Source organism: Petromyzon marinus, chromosome 10, assembly GCF_048934315.1.
Source record: "Petromyzon marinus isolate PM22_M1 ecotype Great Lakes invasive population chromosome 10, UKy_Petmar_22M1.pri1.0, whole genome shotgun sequence".
In the NCBI taxonomy this organism is placed as follows: Eukaryota; Metazoa; Chordata; class Hyperoartia; order Petromyzontiformes; family Petromyzontidae; genus Petromyzon; species Petromyzon marinus.
Window position 1 is genome coordinate 6,242,678 of NC_133676.1, and position 14,611 is coordinate 6,257,288.

General features: G+C 46.0%; 1 protein-coding gene across 4 annotated transcripts in view; it reads left to right on the forward strand.

Annotated features, from left to right (window-relative positions):
- The window catches only part of LOC116941046 (diacylglycerol kinase beta-like), an 82,404-nt gene that overhangs the window by 55,356 nt on the left and 12,437 nt on the right, over positions 1 to 14,611 (forward strand). For all 4 annotated transcript variants that reach the window (XM_032951632.2, XM_032951636.2, XM_032951633.2 and 1 more), the window contains 4 exons: positions 293 to 453; positions 1,461 to 1,525; positions 10,754 to 10,844; positions 11,716 to 11,917. In XM_032951632.2, the coding sequence (XP_032807523.1) occupies positions 293 to 453; positions 1,461 to 1,525; positions 10,754 to 10,844; positions 11,716 to 11,917 (519 nt within the window). The remainder of the gene's footprint in view (positions 1 to 292; positions 454 to 1,460; positions 1,526 to 10,753; positions 10,845 to 11,715; positions 11,918 to 14,611) is intronic.

The following is a 14,611-nucleotide window of genomic DNA, read 5'->3' on the forward strand; positions in this document are numbered from 1 at the left end:
TTCATGCTTATTTGGACTCATCGGCACGGTATATCATCATGGTCAGCTGCTTCAGGTATGTACAGCGTCATTTTGTGTTTAGTTCATTGACCTTCCCCCCGCACCTAAGATTAGCACGGTTGGCTTACGTAGGGCGCGAAAGAAGTTCAACGTACGTACATTTATCTTGATTGCTCAGTCATTCTAGAAACTTGTTGGAGGTTTGTTTTGGAGTTCGTTGCGTAATGTTGCTGGACTGTTTTTTTTTAAGGCACCGACTCCTCGCGCTGGGTGTGTTTTGTTTGCCGTGAAGGTTACGAGGGTGGCAGTTTGATGAAGGTGATGAAGGACATCGAGAACAGCTCCGTCGTGATGCTCGACCGCTGGTGGTTCGACGTGACTCCGCACACCTCGGAGGAAAAGGGTGACCCTGTGCCCTACTCCATCATCAATAACTACTTCTCCATGGGAGTGGTGAGCAGTACTGGTCATTGCAGGCAGTCCTGATGTCGCCAAGCCATCGAGCCAACAGTTGTACCAGCAGCCTCAGTTCGACGGGAAGGATGATTGGACAGCATACAAAAAAAACACGGCATTTTAAGCGAATGAAAATTTGGCTGCATTATTTCTTACACTTTTAAATAGAGTAAACGGAAAATTTGCCTATACTGAGAACTGCGCTGAAGCGGGGGCACAGTGAGTAGTGTACCGCACTATAACTCTGGCGAGCCGAGTTGGATTCCCGGTCAAGGCTAACACGGTTTTGCGAGTGATATTTGAAGCTGTACTGGGCCTCCATTTACCAATCCAGCATGGCGATTCCCATGACCGAAACAGAGTGGGGAGGCCTTTATCCAGCAATGGATTGACAAAAGGGTTGAAATTATTATTTTTATTACATATGTGTAAATGTTTCAGTGGGGGTACATGAGTTATGTATTTGCCACAGAGTAAATGTAAACATGCCTAACCTAGCAAAACACATTCCATTGTCAATGGTTTGTTTAAAATGACTGTAAGAAAATCTGCATCACTTACACACACACACGTATTTGGAGTTAAAGAGTTTTCAATAGCTTTGAGGGAGGAGCGGTGACGCAGTGGTCAGAGCACCGCGCAATGAACCCTTGCGACCTGAGTTCCATTCCCGGCCACGGCTAACATCAGTGCCGAGTGATACCTGAGAAGGCCCTGGGCACTCCGTTCACCAACCCACACTGACCAGTGTGGTGAAGTATGGTAAAAAAAAAACACGACTGAAGCAGCATGGAGAGGGCTTCATCCAGCAGTGGTTAACAAAGGCTTGTAAATTACAGCACACGTGGTAAATATCTTTGACAACAGCTTTAACTATGGACCGTATCATATTCGTACTCTTCTGCTTTCCTATCCCATGTACCGCATTTAATCCTATTCCAGAATGTAACGCGGAGTGTGTGTGTGTGTGCGTGCATTGTTTATTTGTTTATCCCAACCACAAGGACGCGTCCATCGCACACCGGTTCCATCTGATGCGTGAGAAACACCCGGAGAAGTTTAACAGCCGGTACGTGGATCATCAACACTCGCGGCGGCCCCTGCCACTCACTTCCTCCCCCTCCCAACCCCTGCCCCCACCCTCCACTGCTGGCTGCTCCCAACAGCGGTGGCACTGCCCACTCCGCTGGCGATCCTGCTGCCTTTTAGAGCGTTTCGCCTCTTTAAATGTCCACGGGACGACGATAAGCCACTTCGTTGAGCTGTCATTTGTGGCCAGGTCACTTCTGGAAAAGAGCTACGTAGCTCGGTGGTAATATACAAATGGTTAAATACTTAGTCAGCAGATTTCCCCACCACAAGGCGAAGGAAAAGGGAGGGTGGGTGTCCAGGGAGGTGGTGGGGGAGCAGTGGGGGGGGGGAGCAGGGGGGAGAGAGAGGTGGGGGGGGTCCTTTGTTGCCTCCTGGCGTGGCAGGGCCGCCCTTTTACTGGCATTTAGCTGCAGTCACACATCGCCGCTCCGCTTCCCATTCCTACTGGTTGTGCCGCCGCTGCTCAATTCACCGTCCTGGTTAATCTTCAGAGGGGAGAGGAAATGAGAGGGGGTGGCAGGCGGGGGAACCTGGGCAATAAAGCTCACTCGCCATGTAATTGTCAATCAGAATCCGTCCCTGTGATCAAGCAAGCCCTAACTCCATCACCGCATCGGCCCCCCACCCACCCAAACCCATCCCCCAGCCCAAAACCGCAAAACCCCCTTAACCACTGCCACCACATCCAGCTCATGCTGCGGTGTTTTAATATTTGTCATTTTTATTATTTTGGAGCGGCGGTGCAGTGTTTTTTTCTATTTTCATTTTACTAGGTAAGGCCCACTGAGCTATGAAGCTCTTTTTCAGAAGCGACCTGGCTAATCACAAAGGATAGCTGAACAAAGTGGCTCATCACGTGTACATTTTATAGCAACAAAATACTCTTAGCGCACTGCAAGCTATGAACCCGGTGATTTGATTTCGATATCCCGGCCACAGATAACAGCGCTGGTTAGTGATATCTGAATAGATCCTATGCCTCCTCCCATCCCTTCAGCAATCCGCACTGACCGACGTGGTGAAGTATAGTCAAATACGCCCGATATGGCATAGGGAAGCGTTCATCGTACACCAACAATATATACTGCTGGTGAAAACAAACCCAGCTACGTTTTAACGCACAGTCAAATATAGCCTCATTTGATATATCATGTCAACAAATGTTTGCTTTTTATGCCAATTATTTTAAACATAACGCAATGTAAATCAACTATGTTATGATCTATTCTAGAGTATAAAGCCATACATATTACTTGTTTTCATTTTACCTCGCTAGATAATGGACCGATACCATATGTATGTATATTAACCACTTAATGATAAAACCATGTCCTTGTGGCCAACTTTATAGCGTCTGTTATTCAATTATAATTAAATCAGCATACAACATGAGTAATAAATAATGAAATATATTTCAATTGCACCACTTCAAAAAGACATGGCTTTTTATGGCTTTCCAGGTATCAATCAAAGTCCCCCAACGTTTAATTACTTGTATGACATCTGCGTAACATGTTGGCTTATTTGCTTTCATATGTTTCCGTGGCCATTTTTCTAGATCTCGCCAATTAATCGAAGATCGATTTAACGTAGGCTTTCGCAAAGCAATATCATGCATAATAAAGTTTGTTTTTTTATTGTAGATCGATTTAATTTGAATAATATTACCAAGACGTCAGGTGGGTCTTGCAAAAAATAACCGCCGGTAAAAATATAAATAATGAAGGTGGCTGATGAATTCGGAGGAGGCCTTGTGCAGTGTGCCCTGTTTATGAGAACGATGAGGTCACGTTGCATACATACAGCTCCTGATTGCATCATCGAGCGGAGGGGCTGGAGGAGTGCCGCGGTGGTGAAGCGCACTGCAGTATGAACCTGGTAGCCTGATTTTGATTCCCGATCACCGCTGACATCATGGCGAATGATATCCATACAGATCCTGGGCCCCTTTCAACCAACCTGCACTGACCAGCATGGTGAAGTATGGTCAATCGTAGCATGGGGGAAGCCTTCATCCATCAATTGATTGCCAAAGGGCTGTGGATGATTGAAGTTGTTGTTTTATCACGTCATGAGCTCAACGCAGTGAGCAGCGTTCATTGCTCACGTAACTTCCTACAAAGCGACCTAACCTGTCAACATCAGTGGTGATTTATCACGGCATCAATGGGGCAAGATTGTCCATCAAGCTGTAACTGTCACTTTTTGGAATATTGCATAGACGCTCATCGACTTTTGAGGACAAAACGCTCACAGTGTTACAACCAGTGCTTCATTTCGTGTCTATCCGGGTTGGTGAACCGGAAAAAATAAATTCGGCGCCCAACTAGCACACCGCATTCAGTATACGTCTAACTGTGGCTGTGGCTACCCGTCACGTGTCACATGCTCCAGTCTGCCAGCGGCGCAGATAATATTCAGCGAGAAATTAAGCCCTGGGTGCGACCCGTTAGCGCGGAGCCTCCGCGTGCAGTGTTTATCGTGCAACGTTTGGTGAACACTGACGTGACGCGCAAACCACGCCATCACCCACCGTCACCTGCTCGTCGCACACAATGTTCCTGATGCTAGGCTCACTCAACATATATTCGTTTACTCAGCGCTCCCTGAACCCTGTTTTGCTCGGTGATTAGTGTTACATGTTTAAATCATAGCACATGGCATCTGCTGTTATTGTTTGTAGTCACACAATTCAGCCAGTTCTCTGCAGGGCACATAGGTAGATAGTCGGAGTGAGTTTTGGGGGGGATAAAATCAAATGTTAGGATTTTTAAAGACAATTTTGGATCTTGTTTGGATTTTCAGATCATTACGAATATAAAATCTCCTCCTGTTAACAAAAGTAACATCACCCGATGCCACGTGACACGACTTTAGGTGAGAACACCGCAGAAGTTACGTCATATTAGCGATGCCACGTCCGGGTTTTTGGATCAGACCAACATTTTATATCTCGGCCCAATTTCCTGATTGTTTTGGATTCATCCAAAAACTTGGGAGTACTTCCCTTGTAGTTAGGCAGATGCAGAGCTAGAGAGAGGAGTTCGATACATGTCATTAAACTTTCTCATAATCATCATCTGCTACAATACACACAGAAAGGATCAAAATACATATCGTTAAACTCGGCGGTGGTTTTGTGAACATTGTCATGTTGACACTTGTTTACACGTGTTTACTCTTGTTTACACGTGTTTACACTTGTTTGTGCATGTTTACACGTGTTTTTTTTAGATCGACACAGCATTGCATTCACACCTCTAAGAGCAGAGTTCACACTGACAAACGCAGGCTTCCGGATGGTGCTACAATGATAAAGCCACTCAACAATACCGGGCTGTTAGAGCGCACAATTTTAAGATCACGAGCAGGGCGGTGGTCCTTCCTTTTGAGAAATAGAATGGGATTGTCGTCGGGCTAAGCCCTTCTAAAACACGCGATCGATGGCCACGGCAAGCCTTGTCAAATACATAATATTGTTTCTTTGCGCATCAACAAACTGGGGCGTCACCAATAATGCCGTCCTTAATTTGGTAGGGCTATCTCGGCGATCGCCGAAATGAGGTCGAGCGCGAGAGGAAGGTGGGCCACGACTGACCTCCAGTGTAAACGGCGGCTGCGACTGTGACTCGGTTGTGGGGACGCGGCCTTCATTGTTCCGTGTTGTCGCCCGCCTGTGTCTGTTTGGAGAGACGTTTGTGTTGGTGACAGTAACCACTGTTATGACGGAGGAAATCCCAGCGGCGGTGAAAATCAACCCTGGAGAGGGCGTACGTCACGTCGATTGAAAGGCCATCGCGTTAAGAAATTGTGGCGTGATTTTATTTTTTTAAACATTCGTTCGATGAGCGGCTGGCTCCCCTCTCTGAGCGCGCATCCGAAGCGGCGCGCGCGTTAATGTCCGTACCACGCAGCATCACGCGCCGCGCTTATTGCCGAGCATCCATATCCGTTGCATGCCGAGAAAGAGCACGGGATGTCACGTCAAAATTCTCGCTCGACTCTTTTTTTTACTGCCACATTAATTCCGCCTCTACGCAGAAGTACTGCGACGCGCAATAAAAACGATGGGCGTCATTGCTTGTCACTTCCAGCCCCGGCGACTAAAAACAGCATGACTGAGCCGCACTTAACAACTGGTGGGGCCCGTTAAAACGCTTTGTAGAATTCTACCCATTTGGTTCAGACCACCACCCCGACCCCACCTTTGTTTTATCCAGCTCGCACTGCAGCGTCATTTTCTCTGGCCCTGCGCTGCGCAAGAAACGGATAACGTTGATAAGTAACTGTATCTCCAGCGCTGTCCTACCAGACAGTCTCGTCCCTTCACCTGATGAAGGCCGCTTGTGTTGTGGCCGAAACGTCGTGAGAATATTATTGTGTTATTTTATTTTATCAATTTATTATTTTATTCTCATTCTACGTGACTTTACCGAAAGAACCAAAGAAGATTAATCATTGCAGTCACGAAAGCTTTCAATCGAAATTTAACTGTATTGTAGTCCACATGCAAGTACAGTGCATAAGGCACCAGTTAATAATTGCTGACGTGTTTTTGTTACGCATTTTAAGAAAAATAAGTTGGAAATATATCCAAGCTTTAGAATAAACAACCCATGCTATGTGGTTGCAACATTTCGTTAGCCTGACCGAATTACTCTTTGGTTCTTTCGGTAAAGTCGGCGAATGTTCTTATGGAATTATGCCGATGTCTCCTCCATCAACAGCAATGGAGCAAATCATCATGCAAATGTGTTTCAGCCATTTCATTACCACGTGAATCTGGCTCATACTGCAGAGCATATGGTTTTCGTGCGACCAGGTCTAAGAAAATGGGTTGAGTGGTTGTAGGGTGGATATCGCACCGCACTACACACTCGGCTCACTGGGTTTGATCCCTGGCCATGACTAACATCAGTGCAAGCGATATCTAAACTCAGTCCTGGGCGCCCCCTTAATCAACTCGCACTGACCAGCCTGGTGAAATCAAACTAAGCTGTTCATTTTACCAGGTAAAGCCCACTGAGCAATGTTGCCCTTTTTCAGAAGCGACCTGGCCACAAACGATAGTGCAACGAAGTGGCTTATCGCGTCTAAACTTACAGCAGCCAAAAATACTCTAAACGCATGTTGATTCTAAATCTGAAGGGAAAAACCAGAGGACCCGGAGAAAAATCCACGCGACCACGGGGAAATAGACATGCAAACTCCAAATATACACAGGCGGTAGGGTCATGATCGAACATCTCGCCACCATGGCAACCAATGGTCAAACAACCCCCCACAACCGATAACGTCATGGGGCGGCCTTCATCCAATGATGCGTTGACAGAGGGCTGTGAATTATTATTTATAACGGTATAGGGAATAAAACATTTTCCGTCACTTTAAAAAATTACACGAGGTTGCTACTTTTGACAGCTACGTGTCCGCTGACCAGGTATAGACCCTCAATGGAAGGGATTATTCAAGTGCCCCAGCACATCACTAACGCATCGCTGTGATATAGAGCCAGACTGGCCAGGCAGGCGTGTGGGTGGCACAAACAAGCTAGGGGTTTGGTTGTTAGTCGGCACGGCATTCTCTTTAGCCACCGGATGAAAAGGCTGCTGCTGTTTCTGTCGCTGTCACCTAGCGATGTCAGAGGTGAGGGAGAGGAGGGAGGGAGCTTTTCAACTTGTGGGAAATCACCAACGGCGATTGATCTTTAAGATGTGACCTCCGGCTAAACCTAATAGGCCATCATTATAATCTTCATAAGCCATGTTCTGTCCACTCCTGGATGAAGTCCGCCCCACATCATTATCCTTCATGGGCCTGTGATGCCACAATCCACCTTACTTGCTGCATTGTTTCTCAGCCATTGTCTCGTGTAGTGATGCATCCTTCCTGTGTCCACTAACGTTTCTCAACAAGTCAATATTATTTTCTTGATTTGCGGTCGTTATCTGATGCATGCACTCCTCTATCCATCGCTCAGTGTAATTTCCTCTTTACCCACTTTTCAGGTTTTGTTGCGGATATGTGATAAGTAATTGCTATTTCATTTGTTGCCTTTTTTATCACTTGGGCTCCATTCATTCCGACAATATTGTGCAACGTACATTGACAATTTGGGACAACCATATGTTGAATTTATGATAATGCAGAATGTAATCAATACGTAAATCTTAACGCAGCATGCTCTCAGACTCTGGGTCTCTTTTTGAAGGACCTTTCTCTCTGATTGGATTCACTCTGTGTCATTCGAATGGGTACTCGGCTCTAGTGATGTGACGGGGTGCAGGGATGGCACAGTGGTAAGCACACTTCACTATTTACCCGGTGACGAGGTTTGATTCTCATTCACGGCTATGTATATACGTGATGCATGTTGAACTTATTTCGCACCGTACGTAGCCAACCGTGCTAATCGGAGGTGCGGGGGAAGGACAACAAACTAAAACACACAAAAAAACTGTCCTAAAGAAATTATTTTTCAATTCAGATTTTAAAGTGCAGAGCTCCATTGGCGTCCTGATAACTGAACCGGTCCTGGGGTACCCCCTTCACCAACCCGCACGAACCAGCGTGGTGAAGTATGGTCAATGAAGCCCTGTGACCAACACGGTGTGGGGAGGCCCTTGTCCAGTAGTGGATCGACAAAGGGCTGTTTATTACATTAAACATTAGTTGTGAGAAAATGATCATGCGATTCTCTTTCCTACAATGGTTTGAACCTTCATTGCATTCACATTTACTTTTCACTGCTCATCCAGTCCTGATGTAGTTCTGCTGCCCTTGCACAGCACTGTCATCTCCGTGACGGCCGTAATTATAATTCTGCATCACGAGCCATTGTAATTGCTGCACTGCGTAACGCGCCGAGGAAAGCGATCAATTAACAACACCGTCAAGTTTTTTTCCTCTCTCCGAAGTGGGAATTTCACACTTGTCAGGGCAATTTTAGGTGGCAGGCCACAACGTCGTGCGCGCACGATAGCGGCTCTTTATTCTGCGGGCCCACCGTGGATGCTATCCTCCCCGCTGCGAGAAAAGAGCCACCCGTTCTCTTCCCACGTGGCCAATTAACACGCGGCCGACGAAAGGCAGTAACGATCTGTTTGTGATTCTCTCCTGAGATGGAGGGTTCTGGGGGGGGGGGAGGGAGGGAGGATAGGTTGTGTGAGCGGACGGATTATTTAACCTTGTGCGTTATCATCGTATCGTCATCGTCGTTTTTGTTATCACGATCGCCGGTCCGTTCTTATTAAGATTTTTTTTAATCTTCCAAATGCCATTTTATGCATGAGGGGCAAAGGGGAAAAATGTACACAGTATGTTTGTGCAATATGACGCTGTCACTTGTTTCTGAGAGTCAAAACCAAAATGGTTAAATCAACAGTTGCCGAGTTTATTTATTTTTTGACATTGGGCCACCCTTCACGAAATTTACCGTTTAGTGTCAAGTCACAGCAACATGGCCGAGCAGTAGTGGGCATCGCCGTTTGTTGCAGAGGTTTGTGGTTCGAGCCCAACGGCCTCCCCAGTTAATGCTGTGGCGCATTGACCATAATTACTCACTGTCTGCTTCACAGTGGACTTCAAAGATCCCTGACATTATTCGAAAAAGTGGAGGCAATGGGTGCCGGCAATGCGTCACAAATTTGCCAACCAAATAGCGTCTTTTCCCACTATAATGTGAAACGACTGCAGACCACATTCGTTTGTGAAACAGAACGCCTTCGTGATACGAATGGCGCGAACGATAAACGCATTGCCAAAATTCTGACGGCTAGATTTTACTCGGAGTTTATTTTCCAATGTAAAGTGCGATAGACTCCTGCCGCCGAAGTGTTCTTACTTGTCTCCGCGCAACGCGAAACCTCCGCCGCCGCGAGTTGCCATTGTGATGCGGGCAGCTCCGGATACCCGCGGTGGTAAAGCTACCAACGCCACGCGCTGCTACGTCGCTGCTTCTTGGAAAGTAACACGCCTTCGCTGAAAAGTACCGTTTCGGAGAAGCGCGAGAGGGAGTGTCTATAATACACAGTCCCGAGCGACGTTGCACGTCATTGCAACTTCACAACAATTGGGCCGAGAGGAGAGGAATTGCCTCCTGAAATTCCTTTGCGCCGCCCTTCACACGCGCTCCTTTCGCTGCGTGTGTCAACCGCGAGTTTATCCGAAACAACAGGAGTGTGAGGATGTAAACAAACACTACAAATGTGGGCAAATATTGTTAATTACTGCTGTGGCGACACTTACTTTCAGCATTATTTCCGGTTTACTTTCCGGCAAAACATTTTTAAATTTGCGCTCGCGTTCCTATTTCGAGGCTAATTACAAATCGCGTCTCCATCAGCAAGTGGTTGGACACCTCTGTGTTAATTTCCGTAATAATTTGTTTGCGTATATTTCTATTTAATTTGTGCAAATATCATCTCTCCACAGAAGACACGCTGTGTTACAGCAGCAGCTCATTTGCAGTATAATCCTGATTTCCACTACAAATTAAGTGTTTGCACCACAGCACACTTACCCTCCATCAATAATAATTCCACAAAAAATATGATTATTTTTAAAAATCAATCAAGTGGCCTGGGGGGCTCAGGGGGTCAAAGCACTGAAGCGGTGGCCATCAGTGATCGAACCAGTTGCTCAAGTGTAGTGATTTGGTGGTCTAAGCCCAGTTACCACTGAGTGCACACGCACACAAAAAACAAAACCGATCGTATGAAATTAAGTTTTCACTTAATTTGTCAAAACAATTTAATTCTGAGAATTGCCAACTTCAGTTTGACTGTCATGCGATGCACATTTCTCTACAGCAGCATGTTTGGGGAAAGTCGAGCATGCCCGGTGTGTATACGAGGTCACTGGAAGGGATCTCAAAAGTAGTTCTGTGATATACATTTCTGCCGACTGTGCTCTAACACATGATGTACTGTCCATCGAGATCCAAATGAACATCACATACCATGATGCCAATCCCACAATTGAAATATAATTGTGGTAAATATATATAAAACACTGCTATCAAATGAGTAGTGAGTGGTGTTCAACCACTTTTGTGCTGCCACTAAGTGGTAATGTCAAACTTGATTGTACTCATCGAACAGACTTCAGAAGCATGACGATTCAGCTGAGATACCCTGATAATACACAATAATGCTGATGTGAAATGTTCGCGCTTGGCACACTTCCCACCACTGTGCGAGGGCAGCATGAAGAACAAGCTGTGGTACTTTGAGTTCGGCACCTCGGAGACGTTCTCGGCCACCTGCAAGAAGCTGCACGAGTGCATCGAGATCGAGGTGACGTAGGCCTGGACGGGCGCTGTGCGCGTGTACTCCCTCGCAGTGCCGAGGGGCGGCAAACGCCGACTCCCCCGTGGAGACCGACCGACGGCAAATGTTGCGCAACGTATCCACCGCACGCCGCAGTGTCGTTTTATTTTTTGTTGCCCTTCAGTTGTATGAGAAATCACCGCTAAGAAGTAATTCTTTTGCAATGTTCCACAGGGCCAATCCGTAGGCTGGGTGGCTGGGTGGGTGGAGGGTCAAATGAAGGAAAGCTGCACCGAGTCTCACGCAATTAAAACAAAACTTACTACACTCATTTAAATATTAAAACCCTTCTTTAAAGCAAAGAAGTAGGTCAGAAAGACTGACTGGCATATAAAACGTATTATGGACTGTTGTGGAGCATTTTGATAATAGATATTTTAATTTTGATTTAAAGCTTTCGTGACTGCAGGGATTCATATTCTTGGTTCTTTCGGTAAAGTCACGTATTGTTTCCCTTCTACGTGACTTTAACGCAAAGAACCAAGATATTTTAACGATCAAATAAATGAAGCACACAACGTTCCCTCTCTCCACATGAAAATAAAATACTTTATAGATCTTCTTGGTTCTTTCGGTAAAGTCACGTAGAAGGGAAATAATAAAATAATAAAAATAAAACATAATAAAATAAAATTCTCACCACGTTTCGGCCACAACACAAGTAGCCTTCCTCAGGTGAAGAAACAGATGAATCCCTGCAGTCACGAAAGCTTTAAATCGAAATTTACTTTATGTAGCTTTGACCTTCCGGACCTTCCAGACGATGAGAGCTCAGAAGGTGGAAACCGATGCAGATCTCCACGTTTGTCGGCTACGTGCGTGTGTGTCTCCCTCTCAGTGCGACGGGATGCTCCTGGACCTGAGCAACACCTCCCTGGAGGGGGTCGCGCTGCTCAACATTCCCAGCATGCACGGCGGCTCCAACCTGTGGGGCGAGAGCCGCCGCCGGCGCAACTACAGGCGGCAGAGCAAGAAGCGGCCGCCTGAGCGCGCGATGACCACCGTCACCGATCCCAAGGAGCTCAAGTACTGCGTGCAGGGTGAGGTCACACTGCGCAGGGTCGTGCCGCCATCGCATTAACATGCACTCGGCATCGCCATCATCATCATCATCATCAGAACGTGAGCAATCCACTGCTGGGTAAAGGCCTCCCCATGCCATCGCCAACTCTCGTGGTGCTGCGATGTAACAATGCAACGAGCACCGGCACGATGTGACTTTTTTGTTTACTACTTTTATTTAAACAGGGTAAGGCCCACTGAGGTACATAGCTCTTTTTCAACAGCGGCCTGGCCACATGTTATATCCCAACAACAAAGTGGCCTATCATGTCGAAATTTATAGCAGCGAAATACTCTTAAACGCACGTTTCTAAATGTGGAGGGGGGAAAACCGGAGGACCCGGAGAAAAATCCACACGATCAATAATACAACTAGATGGAGCTTTCCTCGCTCCACCTCTGTGGCGGCCAAACTTGCGGAGCATTCACTCCCTCCCGAGGCTGCCACTCCGTCATTAGTCTCACCCATCGGCTATTGTCCCTTCTGGCGACGTGTCCTGTCCAAGATGACCTCTCGTTAAGAGTTGAAGTGACAGCCCTAACTTACACATGTTCATCAAATCCATGTTTTCCTCATCCTCTCAGTGTCACGAGATGAGGTGAATTCCAGATGATTTGGTCATGGACAAATATAACATTTCACAGCCGTCACACTCGTTACGTGTGTGTGAATGGCAAGGGCTCTGCTTAATAGGCATGACTGTTGCATGATTCAGATGAACATGTGGGAAGTCACAGTTCCATTACATCTGTATTAATAATTCAATTCATGAGAGTGTGTCATGCATTCGGCAGTCAATAGAGTGTCATATTGGCTGTCAGAAAACTCAAAGTAAGTTAGTTCCTATGTAGGATAGAATTGTTTGTATTTTGTGCATAAAGTAAGCACTCTGCCAATGCGTTTGGCTGTGTCCAGAAAGTAACATATTGTAGGCAAGGAACAATACATCATTCTAGATTTGAAGCTTTCGTGACTGCAAGGATAAATTTTATCTAAAATTAATTTTATTTTACCTACGTGACTTTACCGAAAAAAACAAAGAACAATGCATCAATTGAAATGAATTGTTCATGTGGAAGATACATACAGTCCATCAAGTTGTGCGTGTGAAAATAAATTATTTGTAATTTATGCAATACTGTACTGTATATGCAAATTATGGATCGCATCCGAGAGTACATCCACAGGAGAGATGGAGCGACGGACATCAACTCTGGGGCAGGTGCAAGGTGAATTTTTACATCACAGGATGGCGAGAGATGGTGGCGGCTAGGGCAAGTTCATCCAGCAGTGGATTGACTATAGCTGATGATTGATGATGATGCAGATGATCGGCTAATACAGTGGACAAAACATTTTTTTCCGAGATGGTAAAAACAATACAAAAATCAATTCAAGATCAATAGCAACCTTGAAACATGACAATTCATCAAATCGCTGATGGGCTGCAGGGGTGGTTAAATGACAAGGGCCTGTGATTTAAATGCCACTTTCAATTCATACTAATAGAAGGTTGGATGGATGCTGCCTTGGTTTAGCGGTCAGCTAGATCAAGTGGTCAACTACACGGTGGCGAGATGTTACCTACCTCGCTTGGTATACCGAAAGTCGTGGGTTCAAACCCGACCCTGACACCTGTTTACTTCGAGTTTGCATGCTAGAAACATGTGCTATACATTTCCACATGATGAGCCACTTCGTTGAGCTATCATTTGTGGCCAGATCGCTTCTGAAAAAGAGCTATATAGCTCAGTGGGCCTTACCTGATAAAAAAAAAACTGTTAATAAAATAAACAAAAAATCGATCTCCCGGCAGTGGCAGTTGAAACAATGGAGCAAGTTCTAAAATCCCCCCAAGACCTCGCCTCTGCCCACCCAGCAATATACATGGGTTCACTTATAGTTAGTTCATCAGCAGGTCATGTGTGGTGGAGTAAAGTGTGGGTACTCCCAATTCTTCAAACCAATCTGCTCAGCGTGGAGCGAAGGCCCTTCTGCCGGCAGTGGCACGAGCAAGCATTTGCAGGGCCGCATCTTTACCCGAGAATTTTTCATTCTACACATCGAAGGCAATCTGTCAAGGGTTTGGACCCCGTGCAGATAATAACGTGAACAGACCGTGCTACACGTACTGTGGCTTGTTTTTTATGCCAGCCTTCAGATGATGCCACGCCACATGTCACCGCCGTGTCTGCAAAGCGCCGCATTTTGATCTCGCCAGGGACATCATTATTCAAGGAGCCTCATTATTGCTTAATTAGTCACGACATGCAGTAATTGCCTCCCCTGTGCAGGCAATCAGAGCAAGAACCACTTTCGTAACAGATAATGCAATTAGCAGGTACACCTCACAGGCGGCGCCTGCAGGGCCTGGCTCGTTTACTTTTATTTTGGAATGAAGTAGCACAGCGGCTCTTGAACATCAGTTGAATTTTCCCATCTAAGAGCATGTTCGTACACATGTGCTTAGAAGACTACGAGCGGTTTTTGTTTTACCTTTGTAAACAAAAAAGGGGAGAATGAAAGTAAATAAACTAAATAAAATAATAAAAGGACTGATAAACTAAATCATTGCCACTGTGTAGAATTGTAAGACATATATACAATGAGATCCGCCGTTAGTCGATCGGAAAGGTGTCATTGGGTTGGTCTGGGTATCCATAATATAGGT